The 23,671-nt window shown below is 33.6% G+C and overlaps 1 protein-coding gene across 4 annotated transcripts in view; it reads right to left on the reverse strand.

Moving 5' to 3' along the window:
- LOC132719684 (septin-7-like) overlaps positions 1 to 23,671 on the reverse strand; it is a 48,310-nt gene that overhangs the window by 24,288 nt on the left and 351 nt on the right. The window contains exons 1-2 of one of the 4 annotated variants that reach the window (XM_060703501.1): positions 18,308 to 18,347; positions 18,092 to 18,114 (exon numbers count right to left, since the gene is read on the reverse strand). In XM_060703501.1, coding sequence (XP_060559484.1) covers positions 18,092 to 18,114; positions 18,308 to 18,332 — 48 coding nt within the window. In that variant the 5' untranslated portion in view covers positions 18,333 to 18,347. Of the gene's footprint in view, positions 1 to 112; positions 134 to 8,068; positions 8,976 to 18,091; positions 18,115 to 18,307; positions 18,348 to 23,671 lie in introns of those variants that run through there. The other 3 variants (XM_060703503.1, XM_060703499.1, XM_060703506.1) reach the window with 3 other exon arrangements.

Genomic DNA, 23,671 nt, shown 5'->3' on the forward strand with positions numbered 1-23,671 from the left:
AATTGACAGATAAAGACAAAGTTTATATGTTATTACCTCCCTTTAACACATTTAAAACAAAAGACTATTTATATATACAAAAATAAAAAAAACCCTCAAAACATTCACTTACTTTAAATGTTTGCTCCTTGCTAAGTAAAGAATTTTAATCACATTCACATAAGGTTTTAACTTCTCCTTAAACTTGCGACCAGATTATGACTACATACTACAGTGCACATTTACAAAACAATGTTACAACAAAATATAGTTTTTTATGCTTATTTATAATAAGTAGCAGAGCCACCTACATAATGATTTTATATAGTCTGTTCAGTGACAATAAAATACATACCATGCATGGTCTAATTGTGACAGAAAACTATTTTATCGTAATCTCCCATTACAATGTAAGGTTTCATAAATATCGTATTATTCGTCTCTAACAGTTAGATGTTAATGCAGATATAACAAGGTAGAGAGATAGATATTAACTCTGTTTGGTATGTAAGAAAACAGGGTAATAATTGTTTTATACCATGTACATCAATTTATTTTTATTTGATTATTGCACAAATAAATATTCAAGAGAGCAGTATTTTTTTGTTAAATATCAACAAAATTGATCATCCTCAGTAAAACATTTAGGAAATGTGATAAAAAATCAACACATAAAAAAGCATCAAAATACATTTTTACATAAAAATATGAGATTTAAGAAAAGGAATGTAAATCACATATCAAATGTACAGAACTTTGAAAAAAAAAAGCTCATTTTTCACAGGTCTCCCTTGATAATCTAGGATGTCTTCTAAGTTATTGCCAATCAACATAATTGTCAATCAACTTTAATCATTCCAAATATTTAACTCAACAGTAAAGATCATGTTTTTGTTAGGGCCCCAGGAACCAAGCTTATACATGTCAGAAACAAGCAGCAGATAATCTCCTTTTAGAGACTAAGTATTATTAGTATACACATTTATCATTGTGGTATTTTACACTTGATCTATTAATACATCTCATCACCCTAATGTTTGATATATTGGTCTGATCACAAAATCTAGCAGACCTAACACTTGGGACTACAGTAACTGTCCTAATCTAGCAGACCTAACACTTGGAACTACTGCCCTAATCTAGCAGACCTAACACTCGGGACTACTGTCCTAATCTAGCAGACCTAACACCTGGGAAGTGGTCCTAATCTAGCAGACCTAACACTTGGGACTACTGTCCTAATCTAGCAGACCTAACACTTGGGACTACTGTCCTAATCTAGCAGACCTAACACTCGGAAATATTGTCCTAATCTAGCAGTCCTAACACTTGGGACTACTGTCCTAATCTAGCAGACCTAACACTTGGGACTACTGTCCTAATCTAGCAGACCTAACACTTGGGACTACTGTCCTAATCTAGCAGACCTAACACTTGGGACTACTGTCCTAATCTAGCAGACCTAACACTTAGGACTACTGTCCTAATCTAGCAGACCTAACACTTGGGACTACTGTCCTAATCTAGCAGACCTAACACTTGGGACTACAGTAACTGTCCTAATCTAGCAGACCTAACACTTGGGACTACTGTCCTAATCTAGCAGACCTAACACTAGGGAAGTAGTCCTAATCTAGCAGACCTAACACTTGGGACTACTGTCCTTATCTAGCAGACCTAACACTTGGGAAGTACTGTCCTAATCTAGCAGACCTAACACTTGGGACTACTGTCCTAATCTAGCAGACCTAACACTTGGGACTACTGTCCTAATCTAGCAGACCTAACACTTGGGACTACTGTCCTAATCTAGCAGACCTAACACTTAGGACTACTGTCCTAATCTAGCAGACCTAACACTTGGGACTACAGTAACTGTCCTAATCTAGCAGACCTAACACATGGGACTACTGTCCTAACCTAGCAGTCCTAACACTTGGGACTACTGTCCTAATCCAGCAGACCTAACACTTGGGACTACAGTAACTGTCCTAATCTAGCAGACCTAACACTTTGGAAGTAGTCCTTATCTAGCAGACCTAACACTTGGAACTACTGTCCTCATCTAGCAGACCTAACACTTGGGACTACTGTCCTAATCTAGCAGACCTAACACTTGGGACTACTGTCCTAATCTAGCAGACCTAACACTTGGGACTACAGTAACTGTCCTAATCTAGCAGACCTAACACTTGGGACTACTGTCCTAATCTAGCAGACCTAACACTTAGGACTACTGTCCTAATCTAGCAGACCTAACACTTAGGACTACATTAACTGTCCTAATCTAGCAGACCTAACACTAGGGAAGTAGTCCTAATCTAGCAGACCTAACACACTACTGGCAGACCTAACACTTGGGACTATGTCCTAATCTAGCAGACCTCACATTTGGTCTACTGACCTACTATCTAGCAGACCTCATACTTGGTCTATTAGGACCTAACACTTGTCTGTAAGTCTAATGATAATCTAACATGTCTACTTAATTTTTCAAAATAGGTCTGTAAGTCTATTCTAACAAGACCTAACACTAACCCTACTGACTTTATCATGATCTTAACACTTGGTTTGGAAACCTAACCTAACATGTTGAAGATAACAAATTTATATTTTGGTTACTCTTTAATATCTGTTGAGAAAGCAAAGTGTATATTAACCCATTACCAGATATATACGCCTTTCTACGCCTTTTTCACCCCCCCTTTTTGCTTTCTCAAATGGTGAAAAAATGCCTTATTTAGGCCCCAAACACTTGTTTTTGATTGAGAAATGTTGTTTAAAAAATTGACCACTTTTTCGGCGCGGCCCCCCATCCAAAAGATACATCAGGGGGTTGCCAGAAGGGGGATGCCAAGAAAATTTTGGACTTGTGGGAGGCTAAAAATGGCCCCAGGTCGATCATAAGGTAACGTGTAACCAATGCTGAAAAACCTTTGACTCTATCTCAATCCATTGAAAAGTGGCAGCACTTTGAAATCAATTTTGATGGAAAAAATCAACGCAAAATAGTGATTTTTGCAATTTTGAGATGTCCCCTAGTTGCCATGGTAACAGGAAATTTCAGACTGAGCATGTTGTTACAAAGGCAATGGTCCAGTCACCATTTGTGCCAAGTTTGATTAGTATTGAAGCAGTTTTTATAGTTTTATAGCAACTTGAACTTGTAACGGGAGACTTTTCAATGAAAACAGCCATTTTTCACAAAATGCTCATGGGGTAATGGGTTAAGTGTATAACATTTATAAAGATTTATATTTTAACAACCCTCATTTAAACAAACATGTATTTTGAAGTCAAAGATCTTAAATATTTAAATAAGATTCAAATATTAACAAAATGCCTTAAGGTACTAAACTTATATATGCAATTAAAACTGTTTCAATTAGCATTTATGTGACCAAGTGGTTATGTACCAAACCAAATATATTTTCTTGGTCTTATATATAACTTTTGAAATAAAATGAACATGTTTGTAGGAAATGAAAAATATTTGTACAGTGTTTATATAACACATCTTAAGAGTATCTTAAAACCAATGTTCACCAAACATGTCTCTAAGTTATAGGGCTTTTATACGCAGATATAATGTTATATGTAACAAGGGAAGCAACTCCTCCAGTCATGATAAACATGTTATAATGATGTAAGATGCTGACAGGTAATGTGAAGATTGTAAAGTGAGAGTTGGGTATATAGACAGAGTAAGTGATTATATTATGCATATAAATATGTATCTATATATATGTAAACATTAATTACAACATTCATCAGTAATGTACTGACCTAATCTAACTGTCAATAATAATTTAATTAACATTCCAGCCTACAACCATTTCTTATAGATATCAATCATATACTGTCTGAATAGCTAAATATTAGGTTACTTCTAAATACATGTATAGCTGGATAAATGGTCAAAATTTCTATCCTGAGAAATAAGAATCAACACCGATGTTATACCTCATTATACAATAGAATTTGTTGCTTTGCTTTACAGAATAGTTGAGAGATATTCTACAACATAATTTTACTTGGAGTGAACAATGGTAAAATGATTTCAAGATAAGTAAAATAGCATAGCTACAGGTTTGCACTAAATTTCGCTATCTTATATTTCTGACAAAAGACTTCTTGCTGTGTTGAAGGAGAAAACTTTCTCAAAGATTTTAAACTTATCGTTTGTTTTTGTAGATTATCTACTATCTAAAGATCTTGCAAAAACAATTACTGACAAGTATAAAGTAAAACTTGCACATACAAACTGAGTCATCAATTTCTCTATCTTTCATTCTTTAACAGAGGCATAAGGTATTTTATAATTTCCCCCAGCAAGATGTTCCATGTTTAACTGGGGATAATTTCTAGCAGACATTCCATTCAGAGACAATGTAAACATTATAAAGCACAAGGCCGACTTGTAATTAAGATCTCAATAAATCATATCCTACTTTCTCAAACTCATCTCTTCGTTTGTTTGTTTGTTTGTTTGTTTCATTTTACGCCTTTTTCCAACAGTATTTCAGTCATATAGGCGGGTAGTTTCCTAACCATCGTTCCTGGAGAGTTACACCAGTACTAGACTACCTTCCTCCGCTCTAAACTACCAAAGCATCTCCCGGGGATCGAACCCACGCCAGAGAGGTAACTGGATTAGAAGTCATCGACTCTAACCCCTCGACCACGGAGGCGGCTCATCTCTTCGTGAAATGGACTTGCCCAGGTTTGAACTGGGAATGGTCTATTTCATGTTAAAGAAATTTGGTTTCAGAATAAAACTAGACATTCAGACTTGCGAGGCTTTATACTGAATCACTTTTGGTTTCCACAGGTTAAAGAAATAGACTAGAAGAGTATAATCTTGTAAATCAGACAGCATGTATAAACAAATAGTAAGTATTTTACAACCACTCAGAGACCTGCTTGAAACATATGTTTCAATCAATCTAAAGTAAAGGTATTCATTGATTCTACTTTAATACGGGCATTACACAAAGGTAATTGGTCAATGTGGAAAATCACATGTTTCAACAACAAAAAAAAAGACTCAGGGTGCAGACATAATCTACATATTCCAAATAGATAAAATTAAATGGATTATATAATGTACATTATTACAGGTCACACATTCACCTGTATGATTACATTTTATTTGAACTTAATTCAGTAAAAGCACACCTGGAATATCAAATCAGACAACAACAACAAAAGATAAATGTACCTATTTTCAACTCCTTATGATGCTAAATATATAAAATGGTCCATTTTTCAATCTGGACAAAATCATTCCTTATTTAACGGGGAAAACTTCAAGAATATGTATGAATATAGAACACAGTGCACATCACTGGTGGTAAGGTAGCCGGCTGGGCAATTGATGTATACATGCACTGGTTTAATGCATACCTTATAATTTCTCTGAACATGTACTTAGGTAGAGTTGATTCTAAAAATATATACACTATTGTGATGAAACCCCAGCCTGAGAAATGTAAAAATTTCTAGAATCTAATCTACAAATTAAACATCAAGAGTAGTAATGTGACGGCCCTGGTATTATTATCTGGTTATTATATATTTCAATTATGCTGAAATTAGCAGATATAATCTCTTTCCCAGGCACTCCCAGTATTAAGGTCAACTTTCGTGGTATATTAGGTTAACTGTTACCATTTTTCAACCTAGATTTATACAATAGAAAACATCACTGATATTAGTTAAAGGGTCCTGACAACAATATCAAATGTTAAATGAGAGGGGGTATATAATTTGATACCAATAATCTGTTAATGATGATGCTATTAACTCCAAAACTGTTACAGTCTGAGCTCTGATAAAATAGTATATAACAGAATAGAACAAATTTGATTATACAGTATGACTTGTATATATAATAGTTCCTGGTCTTATATATTTGATTTCATGCAATGTAAAAGGAAACAGGACTGGTAAACTCAGGAAAATACAAGTACATCTACACTAGCATCTGAAAACTTCCTCACCTTTCTTCATAAAATAACACCATATTTTTTATTATACTGCAGTAAAATGAACATTTGGCTTGTTCTGATAAAACCTTTGCTCAACTGATGAAGATTCAAGAATATATATTTTTGGGGGTTTGGTTTTACGCCGCACCACCAATGTGAGTCATATGGCAACTTTTCTGCTTTACTGGTGGAGGAATTCCTTAGGTGCCCCTCCATGCATTATTTCAGGCACGAACGAGCACCTGAGAAGTACCATTAACATTCCAAGAGAAAATTCAAAGTCTTGGCAGGATACTAGTTTATACTGCATGTTTTAGGTCATAGAATCTCAGAATCTACCCCTTATACACTGATTAATTTCTACAGAATTTGTCAAGCACTTATTCATATAGAGTTCTAGCATTTATGCTTTCCCTGGTTACCTTTAATCTGTTGTTACAGGATAGTGTAATAATGATAATAGAATCTATCATTGGGTTAGATCGAGGATTTGGAAACTCCAACCTTAGGGGTGGGGTTGGGTGGGGGGTGGTTGTGATCAGTTCCCTCGGGACTAGCCTTGGCGCTAAACCTTGTAACCATTAATTTTTGTTACAAAATAGTGGGATTAACACAATGAACATCATTAACTTTACATCAAATGAATCAGACATACAGAACTTGTAACAAGATAAAAGGTTAAAGTTAGTAGTGTAAAATAAATGCATCATCGGAAACAAGACTCCATTGTTACATTCTTTCCCCTTGCAGCTTACATTAACATAATTATGTATAATAGGTTCTAACTCTATATATGTAGATTAAGTTCCGTCTAGTCATAAATCTGACCATCATTGTTTTAATGCACAATATTTTATTCTGGTCATAAAATTGATATCACACTGACGTATTCAGCTGTTTTACAGACTGAACTATGCCAGAAACATTTATTCATCAACTTTCTATCTTTATTTAAAATGAACAAAATTTATTGAGTCCAAATAGATATATTTAGTCAATACTACTTGAGATATACAAATGAAAGTGCCAGTGAAAATTTTAGTGAAGTCACTTCAAAAATTCTAAAATCCTTGTCTCAATATTAAAATCTATGAATCTATACTAATATCTCTGTATCTATACTAAAACTTCTGTATCTATACTAATATCTCTGTATCTATACTAATATCTCTGTATCTATACTAAAACTTCTGTATCAATACTAAACAATCAATAATTGATATCCTTATGAAGATAATAATACATTAATGCGAAGTTAACAAGTTCTAAGATATAGCTTTCTGCTTACAAAAATGTCTACTGGAAAATAACAAGTCGTAACTCAACAATCCACCTGTAACTTGGTGTTGAATATGGCACTTCAAGATCAGCCTGCACAATGCTCACATACATAATTATATACAATCATATTCAGTTTTGTCATAATCTAAATCTTATATCTGTCTGGACACATATCTTATCCTAAATAAAAAAGAAAATACATCTATTACAATATAGGCAGTTACAAAGGACTATAACTCGTCAGATTTTGATGGCATTTGGTGAGCCTAATTTTCTTATGTTAAATTTGATTACAATCAGACTAACTGGTTACATGTATAAGATAGTAGGATGGACCAACAAAAAATGGTAAAGGTCCGAATATACAAAGCCAAATCATATCACCCCTTGATCAACTTCATATAGGTAGGAATAGAACCCGGGCAATAATGTGTGCAATTGGACTAATTAATGTAATAAACTTCAATATTATGTCATTTATTACAGCTGTTGTCTTTCTTTTTGAACCTCACGACTTATTACTGAAAAAGAGACCTTTATTTAAGGAGAATTCCAAGTTAAAATATATCAATATATGTATGGTTAAACCAGAGACATCTATGTCTACAATAAAGACTTTAAAACATTAAAGTTGGCAAAGATTTCATCTGTTAATGATGTTACCAGGATACATAGAGGTTGTTTAGAATAAAGGTAGATGATTATCATGATGGACATACACATTAACACACCAGATATTATACTAAACTAAACCAAATTTACTAAACAACACATAATAAAGTATGATATAAAATCATGTGGACATTACGACAACTTACAGCTGCTGCTTGTTTTTCAGCTTCTTTATTATCCATCACTGGTACTGTACTTTGAGCTGGTGCTGGTGGTGGCACAAATGTTGCTTGTACAGTTGGTTTAGGTAACACAGTATTTGGTGAAACACCATTCACGAAACTTGGTGGTGACTCCTCACGATCTCCATTAGTGTGAGAATTTAAACTTGAAACTGATGATCCTGCCGATCTTGTTAACTCAGATAACGGACTCGATCTATTTATGTCCATACGAGGCTTCTCCACCTCTTCTTTACGAAAACTTGATCGTAACAATCTTGTTCTCTCAGCAACAGATGGTGGTTTTTCTGGAAGTGGTGGTGCCGGCCCGCGTGTACCTACCGGCTGTGCTACTCCACCAACACTTGTATTTGTAGAAGCCATCTTGTTTACAATCCTTCAATATAACTCTTGAATGAGTAATGAACAAGATGTGAACGAAACACTTTATCCACACACAGGAAGCCTGTTGCTTGTTTTAAAGTGAGTCAACCACAATTATTCAGTGTACTTCGTTCACTTTCCTTTGCTAACACATGTAGGCTAACTCTCTGTTTTAATATAACTTCTGGGCAGAGATTTCATAAACAGATACATCCAAGTGTGTTATATTAACTGCAATTTTTATACACATATTTTCCAAGGCTCTCTACACTGGTGATGAGGGCTGATGGTTATCATGCAGCAAATTTCCAAGATAAACTCTTCTCATATACAAACGTAAATATATATATATATGTTTTATTAACATCACATGTTTTCTATTCCACACAGTAGAATGAGTGACTTATCCATTCAACATCACTTTATCACAGTATTTTTGCTATTTTTCTGTGACAACAAAGAAATTTAGATTAGAATATGCTGAGATGTGAAGAATGAACATATAATGTTTCACACACACACAGACTAAACTGACATGTGCAGTTTGGTGAGGTTTATTTCTAGCCTTATCAATGAATCACTAATTAACAGCAGATGGGATGTAGCAATGGGAGGAGGTTATCCTTAACTTCTTCATGAAAACCTTGATGACATCCAATCGTGAAATTATATCAATAATATTGAGAAATATGAGAACTTGTAGAGAACACAGATTTCACTGATAATGTTTCTCTTTATAATATGACTCAGTTAAGGTGTTTTTACAATCTTCACCAATAAATGTCAATAAAAAAACAAGCAATTTTGCGTATTTATTATGTTTACATTACATGAAGTATTTGCTGAAAACCATTCATGAATACTGTACAACACAAGGGATTTTTTATCATTTAACTTTCCATTGTTCATGACATCATAATATGTAAAACCAAACATCATTCATTTTACTGATATTTTTGTTTAAACATTTTTTTTTACAAATCAATCAAATGTATTTTTACAGATCATCTCTTTGGTTTTATAATCTAAATATTGTTTGTTGTGACTTTATCTGGTGAAGACAAATCATGATTTTCTATGTTTAAACAATTAAAACTTATCAATAATCAGCGATTTTTTAACAAACAGTGTTATGATCTGTCAGTTTTATGTTTCAAACAAAGGCATGTCATTGGTTAAGTATAAAATAATGAGTCTCAGATCAATACAATGGCATATTGTTAATACACTGTTAGTTTCGTTGTTGTCATAACTTTCCATTGTTCAAAGAATAACCTCTGTAGTGCAACTACATCTTTACAACAACAATATTATTTCTTTCCCACAATATTTTCCCACCATAGAAACAACACCTCTAACACCAACTGCAAAGGTTTATACTGTTATATCATTAACACCCATCTTTTCATAGTTTTTGGGGCAAAAATTAAACTCAATTTCTTTCACTAAATTAATTTTCCTCTATTCTCTATTCTATAAAGAAATCCCCCATCCCTGGAATTTGAAAAGACTATACCTGCCCATAACAATATCTAATGAATGACAAAATTTCTCCTTTTCTTCAAAACAATACTTGAAGGACCCTGACCTCTTTCCCCTGTAAGGTCATTACAGACCTGGCATTCTTACATAATTTGAATACATGCATAACAAATTGATACTTGTTGAAGGTGAAATAAACTTTTCATCTACACACTAAAACAATAAGACAAGGAATGTCAACACTCAGACAGCAAAGGTCAACACTCAGACAGGGAATGTCAGCACTCAGGCAGGGAATGTCAACACTCAGGCAGGGAATGTCAGCACTCATACAGCAAATGTCAACACTCAGACAGCAAGTGTCAACACTCAGACAGGCAATGTCAACACTCAGACAGAGAATGTCGGCACTCAGACAACACTCAGACAAAGAATGTCAACACTCAGACAGATATTGTAAACACTCAGACAGGGAATGTCAACACTCAGAAAGAGAATGTCAAAACTCAGGCAGGTATTGTTAGAACTCAGACAGGGAATGTCAACACTCAGACAGAAAATGTCAGAACTCAGACAGGGAATGTCAACACTAAGACAGAGAATGTCAACACTTAGACAGAGAATGTTGACACTCAGACAGAGAATGTCAACACTCAGACAGGGAATGTCAGCACTCAGAAAGAGAATGTCTGCACTCAGACAGGGAATGTCAACACTCAGACAGAGAATGTCAGCACTCAGGCAGGGAATGTCAACACTCAGACAGAGAATGTCAGCACTCAGACATGGAATGTCAACACTCAGACAGAGAATGTCAACACTCAGACAGAGATTGTCAACACTCAGATAGGGAATGTCAACACTCAGAAAGAGAATGTCAAAACTCAGGCAGGTATTGTTAGAACTCAGACAGGGAATGTCAGCACTCAGGCAGGGAATGTCAACACTCAGACAGGGAATGTCAGCACTCATACAGCAAATGTCAACACTCAGACAGCAAGTGTCAACACTCAGACAGGGAATGTCAACACTCAGACAGAGAATGTCGGCACTCAGACAACACTCAGACAAAGAATGTCAACACTCAGACAGATATTGTAAACACTCAGACAGAGAATGTCAACACTCAGAAAGAGAATGTCAAAACTCAGACAGGTATTGTTAGAACTCAGACAGGAATGTCAACACTCAGACAGAAAATGTCAGAACTCAGACAGGGAATGTCAACACTCAGACAGAGAATGTCAACACTTAGACAGAGAATGTTGACACTCAGACAGAGAATGTCAACCTTCAGACAGGGAATGTCAGCACTCAGAAAGAGAATGTCTGCACTCAGACAGGGAATGTCAACACTCAGACAGAGAATGTCAGCACTCAGGCAGGGAATGTCAACACTCAGACAGAGAATGTCAGCACTCAGACATGGAATGTCAGCACTCAGACATGGAATGTCAACACTCAGACAGAGAATGTCAACACTCTGGCAGAAATCTCAACACTCAGGCAGGGAATGTCAACACACATGCAGGGAATGTCAACACACATGCAGGGAATGTCAACACTCAGGCAGGGAATGTCAACACTAGGGCAGAAATCTCAACACTCAGAAAGGGAATCTCAACACTCAGGCAGGGAATCATCAATGTCAACACTCGGGAAGAAATCTTAACACTCAGGCAGGGAATCATCAATGTCAACACTCAGGCAGGGAATGTTAACCCTCAGACAGGGAATGTCAACACTAAGGCAGAACTCAAAAGACGGACAGGAAACTGTAGAGCAGGGAATGGCAAGAAAATGTCAACTCTGGGGAAGGAATGACAATCGTTTTGCAAGAAAATATAAACTCTTGAGGCAGGGGATGACAACACTATGGCAGGGAAAAGCAAATCTGAGACAGAGAATGGCAACTAAATGGCAGGGAATTGCAAGGAGCAGCCAAGATGCTATGATATAAATGTACTGTAAATCTGCCACAGTTTACAGTAGTTATTTGAACTATCAAATCATATAAACATGGCATACAGTAGCAGGAAATACTTGTCTCTCCACTGTATATAGGACACACATGAACATATCTACTGTAGTGGTTATAATACAGTTTACTAATAAATTATACAGCACTTGAACTTTCTTTCAATATTTTAACAACATGCTCACTGTGATCATTACTGTGAGGTTGACATCTGTTATAAATATGACAGTTCCTAGACGACTTCTATATACAAAACTTCATCAGCATCACTTCAAATCAGTATATAACTTAAATTTATAATAATTCTCTAGTAATTTAAAATGTTTAAAGTAGTATATCGAGATTATTAGTAAATGGTTAGGATTCATATAAACTTTCATTTGTACATTTTGTTACTATTTTTTTTGCATTAACTCTAAGTGACCTCTTACAGGAGTTCAGGCACTGTTTAGTATGAACCTTCATTATAGTCAAGCATCAATGTAAAATACAAGGGTATTGAGATAATAAAACATAAAAACTTTTACTAAACTTTACAATTATTATAAGTTATCCAACCATTAGGGTACTGTAGTTGTGTGTATGTCTGACAAGAGACAGGAAGATGAAGGTAGATTGTTCTAGCCTCTTGTCAATCAACAGTGTAGATTAGAGAAAGTCTACAACATGTCTACAATAAATGTTTACTTCACCAAGAATTACCCCCCTCGCCAGCTGCATTGCTAGATATGAGAGGCATGTAAATATGCAAGAGATGCCAAAATATGAGAGTGTTTCTTCAGCAATATGGCACAGATAATCATACAATATAATCATGGTAAATCAATGCTGGCTTCATTAACTCAATTTGTTTGTCTACTCTCCAGATTTTTCATGTATGTTTTCTGCAATAAAGTTAATACTGTAAGACAGCTACACACTGATGAAAATTCAGAATATTTCTTTGAAAAAGAAAATTTATTTAAAATCTTCTATGATCAGAGACATATAAACTGACATTAAATGTAACTAATGTAATTACTGTTAGGTCTTTACCACTAATACTGATATATGACAGTTAAAGAGAAATATTAAACATGAAATTTGTTCATTTAAGACACAGACAAGTTGAAAAACATGGGCGGTTACAATTTATGTAACAAGGGAAGTAATACTTGGAACAATGTTTCTTTAGTACAGACAGAGTTATTCATCTTGTGGTATTTAGACAAGAAAACACACTTCAGCTTGTTTTAAAAAAAATACAAGTGAGCACAGAGAAATGATTATATAACAGTAAATATAAACATTTATTATATACTTATAAATGAAATATTGAGAAATATTGATGAAATAAAATGATTATTTTCATTTTCCGTATTTTCACTGTAAAAATTTATTTTTCACTGCAGTGAAACATATTTTCCGTCATTTCACTGGTGTCTTGCCAGACTACTTTCTTTTAAATTCTGCCAGTACACAAAATTTAAGGGAAAGTCTTTCAAATTTTAATATCAAAAAGGAGAAAATGTATATAATAAACAGAAAATTTAAGTTTTTCTATAAATACATGATTTATTTTCATCTTGTGGCATGAAAATTACCATATTTCAATCGTGGCTACCGCCATGCACTCATGAAATATTTATTTTCATACCACTCAATGAAAATAAATCATGTGTTTATAGAAACAAGAGGGCCATGATGGCCCTGAGGTCGCTCACCTGTATATAGGCCCCCTGAGCAGGGCCAGTTTAAACCCCAGGGCTTTTATTTGAACAAACTTGGAAAACACTCATTAAAATGTTTCACAATGTTAAGCTTTTACTACACACATGTAATGAAAAACAATGATCTCATCCTGTATATAGGCCCCCTGAGCAGGGCCAGTTTAAACCCCAGGGCTTTTATTTGAACAAACTTGGAAAACACTCATTAGAAAATGTTTCACAATGTTAAGCTTTTACTACACACATGTAATGAAAAACAATGATCTCATCCCCCTGTCCCTCCCCCCCAAACCCCCGCTGCCCCCCCCCCCCCCGGCAGGGCCAATTTTCACCCAAGGGCTTTTATTTGAACAAACTTGGTAGTCATCCATAAGAAGATATTTCATGCTAAACATCTAAGCTCTAGTTCATTGGGTTTTTTAAAAAGAAGATTTTGTAAGTTTTCACTACACACATATAGTTAAAAACAGTGACACCCCTGGGGCGAAGCCAGTTTTGACCCCGGGGCTTTTATTTGAACAAACTTTGTAGACACTTATTAGAAGATGTTTCAAGCTTAATATCTAACTCTAGCTATTTGGGTTTTTTCAAAGAAGACTTTTTAAGTTTTTACTATATGCATATATAGGGAAAATCAAGACCCCCCGGGGCGGGGCCAATTTTGACCACAGGACTATTATTTGAACAAACTTTGTAGACACTCACTAGAAGATGTTTCATGCTTAATATCTAAACTCTAGCTATTTGGGTTTTTTCAAAGAAGATTATTTAAGTTTTTGCTATACACATATAAGGAAAATCAATGACCCCCTGGGCGGGGCCAATTTTGACCCCAGGGCTTTTATTTGAACAAACTAAGTAGACACACATTAGAAGATGTTTCCTGCTGAATATCTTAGCTCTAGCTCATTGAGTTCTTTCAAAGAAGATTTTGTAAGTTTTTACTATATGCATATAGGGAAAATCAATGACCCCCTGGGGCGGGGCCAATTTTGACCCCAGGGCTTTTATTTGAACAAACTTGGTACACACTCATTAGAAGATGTTTCATGCTGAATATCTTAGCTCTAGCTCTTTGGGTTCTTTAAAAGAAGAATTTTTAAGTTTTTACTATATGCATATAGGGAAAATCAATGACCCCCTGGGGCGGGGCCAATTTTGACCCCAGGGCTTTAATTTGAACAAACTTGGTACACACTCATTAGAAAATGTTTCATGCTGAATATCTTAGCTCTAGCTCTTTGGGTTCTTTAAAAGAAGAATTTTTAAGTTTTTACTAAATGCATTTAGGGAAAATCAAAGACCCCCCTGGGGCAGGGCCAATTTTGACCCCAGGGCTTTTATTTGAACAAACTTGGTACACACTCATTAGAAAATGTTTCATGCTGAATATCTTAGCTCTAGCTCTTTGGGTTCTTTAAAAGAAGAATTTTTAAGTTTTTACTATATGCATATAGGGAAAATCAATGACCCCCTGGGGCGAGGCCAATTTTGACCCCAGGGCTTTTATTTGAACAAACTTTGTACACACGCATTAGAAGCTGTTTCATGCTGAATATCTTAGCTATAGCTCTTTGGGTTCTTTAAAAGAAGAATTTTTAAGTTTTTACTATATGCATATAGGGAAAATCAATGACCCCCTGGGGCGGGGCCAATTTTGACCCCAGGGATTTTTTTTTAACAAACTTGGTAGACACTCACTAGAAGATGTTCCATGCCAAATATCTAAGCTATAACTCTTTAAGTTTTTTTAAAAAAGGATTTTTTAAAGTTTTTCCTTTCAGTTGCCATGGCAACCAGAGCTCTGCATGGAATTAAATTCTTTGAACAATTTTTAAAGGTGACCACCAAAGGAACATTCCTGTGAAGTTTGGATGAAATTGGCTTAGTGGTTTATGAGGAGATGTCATTTAAAGTAAAAGTTTACGGACGGACGACGGACGAAAAGCGATCACAAAAGCTCACCCTGTCACTTTGTGACAGGTGAGCTAAAAACTTGAATATCCTCTATGTACCTTACAGCATGCATATTATATATCTGTTTTATATCTATATATAATATATATACACTGCAACACTGTCAAGATCTTAACACCGTGTCATTACAAAGTTCTGATATATAATGCTCATTGCGAAATTACCGCATTACTCCACCCACCTCCCATTTCTAATCAATGTCTATCAACATTTGTTTTCTAAAATAATTTCATAATTTGTAAACATATATTATTTTGTACTTATTATGTTTAAAAGAAACAGAAAACGTTTGAAAAGAAAAATATAAATTACAAATAGCCATTACATTCCAGCTTTAGTTGTGTACCTTAGTAAATCTTTTTTTTTTGGAAGCCAAGGGAGCATTATACTGAGGTTAGCTTAATAACAGGGCACGTTATAACAGAGTGGCAGTGTAATATAGTTATATTTGTATTTATCAGTTTAGAGCACATCAAATGTTTGTCAGATAAAACACACAGAAAGAAATGTGAAGATTATAAAGTATACACCATATCAAGTCTGGTGACTCACCTAATTTCTTAATGTTCACTGAAAACAACAAAATAATGTCAACTGCAATTTCATCTTTTATGTCACTTTATTTTATGAATAATGTTATTGTGTGAGTTGAATTATAACATCAACTCATAATATCTTGTACACCAATAGAGCTTAAAACTAGTACAAGTTACAGTTACTATAGTAACATCTTGATGACATAATATATATACATGTATAAATTATACATAATAATATTATTATTATTTCTTATTTTATATTCTCTATCAAATTATAGTTTTAAGGAAAATGATCAAAGTTCAAGCCAGGGTTAGTGATGGTGGTATAAGTTAGTATAGTACATATTTATATATAGAACAAATCACCTACTGTAAGGCATTCTAAACTTAAGCATTATAACCACAGTTTACATTCATCAATTGTGTCACTAGAATTGACATAATCACACTTTCACTGATTAAATTATTTTCCTATCATTTACTATTATTTACTATGAATTACTTTTATTCAATAGAATTGTGAACAAATTTTAAAATACATTTTAATATACAAAAATACAAAATACAAGACAACTAAAATTCTTCACAAATCTGTAAAGCAACTTTCTCAGATGCTGACAATGACTGTAAAACCCACAATTTATACAAATTCACGTAGTAATACAAATTTGACCTGTCAACTAACCTAAACAACGACCAAACAGAAACGCTGTTATATCCACAATGAAAAGATTTTATATAAAAACAAAATGCTCCATCTGTTAAACTTTGTGACTTTCAATTCAATGATCCATATTTAAAACAAAGATACATAGTTTTAAAAGCTGAAATGACTTGCGCTTGCAAAAACACTGACTTTGATCAGCCAAGTACTACTGGTAAGTGCTCTACTGTTTAAGTATGACCGTCAAGTAGCACGCCGTCACACATCAGTAAAAATGAAAAGTTTTAACAAGTGCTTCCTGCACATCTTAACACTGAAGTTTTTACCAACAGAAACACTCTTTACTTTCCTTAAATGGTTATATATTATTCATACATGTATATAGATAGTTACTAAATATAGATTTTGTGATAGACTTACATATCTAAAATTAATTTATCTTTATTCATAGTATAATAACCTGTTTAACAGGGTGAGCTCTCCCTTATGCATGTCATCTGTGTCGGTTGCCATTTATTATAGAAAGAGCCTCAAAACTGAGATACAAGTTTTAAAAATTTCCATTCCATAATGGTCATTTGGTTAACTTTTGCACAGAAAAAATTGATCTTATTGCACTTTTTCTATCCAACATACTCAGTTCACAAGCTCTACAGTTTATCTCTAAGATATACATGTAGATCTGATATGGGGACCTCTTACAAACTTCAATGGACTCCCAAAATCTCAAACTTTGGGGCCATCTGGAAAACCCTGCTGTTTGATTAACATTTAAATTATTTGTACATAGTTTAATTTACAGTGAAATTATAGTTCACATTAAATCACAAGTAAAACATTCATCTAAAGAAATAGTTTCTATTACACATGTACTCAAGACAGACATTTTTAAGGTTATCAAATTAAGTTATGAAAGAATACAAGGAAATTAGGCAAATTCATGAGAAAATTATACAAAATTATGCTACATATTAGTAAAAAACTTAAAATATAAATTATATATGTCAGATAGTAATACATTTATATAATGTCTGAATCTTATATATAACAGAATAGAAATATAAACTTAATACTAAATTTCTAGAGTGATTTTAAAATAAAAGTTTATACTATTATGTATACAACACTTAGCTATAATAATATTAACAAGTATCACAATAATTAAATAATATGTCAATACCGAACTATTCTAAAATTAAAACTACAAGAATCTAATGATGACTTCCCTATTAAATTCACATTATTACATGTTCATTAAAATATAAAATCACTCACCGAGCCGCCTATCCCGTGTGATGCTGAAAATATATAGAAAAATTTATCTTTAAAACTTGTCTAAGAATAAATTAAGATTTTTTACAACAATATTTCAAAAGTACTCCAATATAACAAACACAGAGAACTTTGCAACTGAAAAGTTATGTCCCATGTATTGAAGTAATTTTATAAATCATTCTATACAATCTAAAACCCCGGATAAAGTTCATTTACATTTGTTCTTCAATGTGGTAGTCATTGTTATACCATTTTCATTTAACTTTTTTCTTTCACATTCTTTGACCTTGTATAAATTATGTTATACAAAAACCAGATACTGTTGTATACATTTTCTTGTTCTGTTCTGCTCAATTGATGAGAAAATCACTTTCAAGATGTGCTTTTGAAAGGGATACACAAAAGTAAAACACTTAATTGTTAAGCCATCTGGGATTTGCTGAGAAAAAATATTCCTCTCTGAACTTTACAAGTTTAGGTGAAAAAAAGAAGATTTATCTTAACATTAATAATTACTTTTTGCTAGTTGATAAAAATTTTGTGTTAAAATCCATCAATTAACTTACAAAGAGAAAAATACAAAGCTTCCTTGCAGAAGTTAATTCAACTATAAATATATTATAAGTTGTCACAACACTACTTGTAACTGTCATGGTTTTATACTTGGCAATGGTAAGAGGAAAACACAGATGTTCCTGCTTTAAGTTTGACTAACTCGTTTAAGTACATCACACAATGAAAACTGTATAAGTACTAATGTTGGAGGGCTTAATATTCTGTGATTTTTGTTAAAACAAGTAGTGCAGCGAAGTCAACCTCACAATGAGTCTTTTATAGTTTTAAAGAAATCATACATATCATGATGGGCAGGGATTCTGTCAATAGATGAAGGAAATTTTAAAATAATTTTTCAACAATGTGTAAATGTACAGACATTTTCACAGAAATAAAGTTACTGCAGAATAAATTATATATACAGTATTAACAAACCACCAAGTATTATACAATTATTTCAACATTTACAATAAGGAAACATATTGTTATAAAAATAACATGTTATTACATTATTTTATTGTGTTTAATAATGTAACTTCCTAGCCTATTATAATCTATCAGTTTCTCAATGTATAAATTTCACTATATCAAAGAACTATAAGTACTATAAGAACAATACTTTGAATCTTTAAATCAGTATCATTTTGTAGATATGTTTCAAATTTATTTCTTTATACAAATCAGTACACTGATGCAAAAAGTGAATTCTTTCAACATTGAAAAAATTACCTTGATGCAGCAAAAATAAATTAGTAACTGTCATTAATGAGTCACCTGAAAGCCTGGCTTATGATGGGACTTTCTTAATTCTCACACCAAAAAATTGAGACTTCACATATTTCTATAAGAGAGTTAGGAGTACAAGTTTGTTTGGATGTCCCTGTACTGAAAATGATTTGGTAAGGATAAAGCAATTTGCTAGGCATAAATTTTGCTAATCTCATTTAAGGACTGCAATACAGGGTAGGTCATATGGCAACTTTCCAGCTTTACTAGTGGAAGAAGACCTAAGTAAATTCCTCTGTGCATTATTTCAGGCAAGAGTGCTAGTTGGATAGCTTACTCCCATGAAAAATCCAAACCCTAAACCTACAAGTGAGAGGTTATGATCCTTGATTTTACTTTAAGAATGAGAGGTTATAGGAAGGAGATGGGTTAACAAATGAGGGTGCCTTAAAAAAGCTGAAAAGTTTATATGTTAGTTACAGTACTCCTGACAAAACAAATATCTTAATGATTCTTCAACAGTGTTTAAACAGGTTAAAATAAATGCATTGTCATATATAAAAGCAGAGAACAATTTAAACAGTTTAAACAGATATATTGACAAAATAACAACTCTGTGCTGATTTCTCATCAGAAAATTTTATTTAATTAATATAGTATAATGAGTAAACATTTGATATTTTGTGTGATGATGTCACAATAGCAATACAACAACTGTGTATCAAGCTGTATAAACAATCAATAATCTAGTCTCTAGAGAGGGAGTCTGGGGTCTGTAATTTACTTTATTTCACAAACACTTCATGGTACACATTCTGTTACTTGCCTGGTTCATTATCAATATGTTTTTCTCCAGTTATTCAAATTTTTCTTAAACATTTTTCTATGACTCCATGAATATTAAGTGAACAACATAAATATAAACTTCATTTCATTCATAGACATCAAATTTGACACACTATATATACATGTACAAGAAGTCTGGCGTTTTTGCTGAATAATTGATGAGTAAAAATGCAGAGCAGCTACATAGACTATATCATCAGCTGACACTTCTAATGTTAAACCTGCACAATTGTTGGTATATATTTGAATTTCAATGCTGCCCAGATTATGATCCAAGAATGTATGATTTTATCTAGCCAAAACAGCTAAAAATTTTGAATATCAACTATGATACTATCTATAATTTTTGCTCTCAACAATTATTTGTTGGATCTTCAAATTTTTAGTTGACCATTAAAAGTGAAATTGACCTTAATGTCAGATACCTGAAATGACTGCTGTGCACATCAACTTAAACACGACAGTAAGATGCAAAATCAATATACTTAGTTGTTAAAAATTAGAAAGGCCAGGAGAAAGGCTAAACACAGACAGTCAGACAGATGGACAGACAATAAAACAACCAGGTCCAATGGATTGATCAGTTTGTTTTCTATATATGTCCCAGCTTATTTGTAGCATGTTGCAGCTACCTGTGTAGCAGGCAACTGTGTGAAAGTCTGGGATAAAAATCATGCAGTCCAAGATAATTTCCTTACAGTCAGTCATCCTGTCCAAATAACATCTAAAGAAACTAAAAATATCAATGACCTGTTTGATAATAACATCATTTAAATTTAGTTTTGACAGCTTAATTTGCATAAGGTACATCAAGTGGTAAAAGGGAGGATAATCTGTCATTCAAATTTGATGAAGTGCCCTGTTGCCTAACTTTTCATGATTTAATTGATTGTTTGGCTATATCTTGGAATGGAATAAACCAAAGGGTCTAAACCAGGAGTATATATAAGGTTCATTCCGTTTTCTTTAGTGTATTATTATTACAGGGAAGTCAAAAGCCGGGTTTACAAGGCAGGCCCTGGCTTTGGCTTGCCCAGCTATAGACTACAGGTGTATATTTCAAAGGAAATCAAATAAAAAAACAATAAAAATAGATAGATTTCAATATATCTATACCTATCAATGAAATTTTCAGTATCATTTCATGTTGGGCCCAAGCTGGGCGACAGGCCCACAAGGGCTGAAGTGCTCTTAGATAATATGAATGACATGTCATCTTAATGTTTGAATATTTGCTTGATTATGAATTTTACTACTGTAATGATTATTGTGTTAATAGTTATCATATGGATAGACAAAACCATTTCAATTCAGTTACTTGATGAAACAAATTGTCTTATTTGTATTTGATAAACAGGGTTCCCTCTGGGTCAAAATTAGTTTGCGCCACCAAATTCGCCAATCAGAAAAAGTTGGAGCCAATGGCTCCAAAGTTGGAGCCAATATGGAGCCAGTAATTCTGCAAAGGAGACATGCCTATCTTTAGCAGTTATATATCATTAAAATTAAAAACACATATTTATAATGTTTCATTTTATTACAGCTGCACATGTTTATTATCTAAAATATAGACATAGTATTAGTATTATGTGGTTTTCAAATTCCATTTGAATAAATAAATGTAATCAAAAACATCATTTTAAGTTATAAGTGAGGTTTGGAGGTCCTGTTTTCCACCGTTTTGCCTATAGCAGTTCTTATCACTCATTCATTCTCACTGACTGGACTGAGCCATGATCTTTCCAGCTTCTTCCCGACATTCTGGTGATCTACAGATACAAAATTAAAAAAAAAAACATTACTGTAAATTGACTTCATCTAAAAATCAATAAGAACAAAAATGAAATAGATACTAAGTACTTTTTAACAATGAAGAATATTGTTTATTTTAATAGATTTTGCATGTGATTAGGCATTTCAGCACTTTACATTCAGATATGAAAATATTAACGCTGCAGTAAACGGTGGCTTTAGATCAATCATTAGTGAAATTATTCTTTTAATTGTCATCCGATTTTATATTTCAAACTGTAATTATTTAAATCAGTTGACGAGCCAACTTACCTAAAGTTTAATGTTTGTCAACATCACGGACGATCTTTCATTTCTCTGATTCGCTACTAACACCATTTGACCACGTGTGTAATTATCAGTGGTCCAAGTCAGAGGATTAAAGACGTAAATTGTTCCAATTAACACATTGACACTTTTACCGAAGTGTCACACATTTGATGACATAATTGATTATACAGGTTGATAAACAAACTAATCGCGCATGACCATTCACATTAGGGTCGCTTATGTAATTGACGCGGCCGATTATGATATTTAAGTGTACTAGTTGTCGGATGCTTTTATCTTACGTTGGCGCCAGTAAAATTCGCCAATTGAAGATTTTATGCGCCAGAATTAATATTTTGTCGCATTTGGCGCCATTGGCGAGCGACAGCGGGAACCCTGATAAAAGAATCATTTATATGAATGTGAAACATTAGATCTCCCTTTACCTAACTATTCAATCAAGATCTAAATTTCTCATGATGTGTTTTCTCAAAAAAACTTTACTTTGATTAGAGATTATCCAAAATGGCAGATGGGATTTCAAACTCGGATGCAGTGGTCCCCCTTTGCTTCCCTACACAGAGGCATTAGGAGATTTTCGGAAATATTAAGCACACCGATAAAATGTTGAACACCACCATTTAATTCATTTCTTGCTTACGCCTTACGGTACAAAAGATCTGCATTTACATAATTTACAAAATGCACAAAAGATCTGGTTTACAATATGTTATGCTTGATATCAAATCATAATGCTTTCCGCGCCATAGCTTGCACATAATTTTAAACAGCGATAATTCCGATAATATAGGGAAGTCAAAGCCTGGGGCCAAAAATAGAGGGCCCAGGCTTAAGCCTGCCCGGCTATAGACTACACGTGTATATTTAAAGGGAAATTAAATAAAGAAACTTAGAAAGACATAACATATAATAGAATTCTATACCTATCAATACAATTTTCAGCAGTCTGCGAAATAAGGCGCCTATGTGGACCATAAATGGCATAATAGGACAGGAACCAGAATAAAATTATGGAATACCAAATTGCACTTTTAAAACAGAAATATAAATAAAACTGAACGATTATTTTAACTGACTTCCCCATTCAAAGGCTTTGCCTAATTTCATATTAGTGAAGAGGCCCTTATTTTCAAAGATTTTAGAATTTGTTATTCAATATTTTTTATTTTGTAACTTTCAATTGGGATTTTTTCCCTGTGGATTGGGATAATTATATACTATTTTCAACTGGGAATATGACCGAACGTTATCTGATACATTCGACAGATGAGTAAGCAAGAAATTCAATTGTTTATTCTTTCTGTTTTCAACCCGGAAATAATTTTGCTGCATCAAAATAAAATCAATAAAAACAGCGTTAGGTGTCTGCCG

The sequence above is a fragment of the Ruditapes philippinarum genome, unplaced genomic scaffold (genome assembly GCF_026571515.1).
Source record: "Ruditapes philippinarum isolate M1 unplaced genomic scaffold, ASM2657151v2 ctg2668_1_1_1_1, whole genome shotgun sequence".
Classification (NCBI taxonomy): domain Eukaryota; kingdom Metazoa; phylum Mollusca; class Bivalvia; order Venerida; family Veneridae; genus Ruditapes; species Ruditapes philippinarum.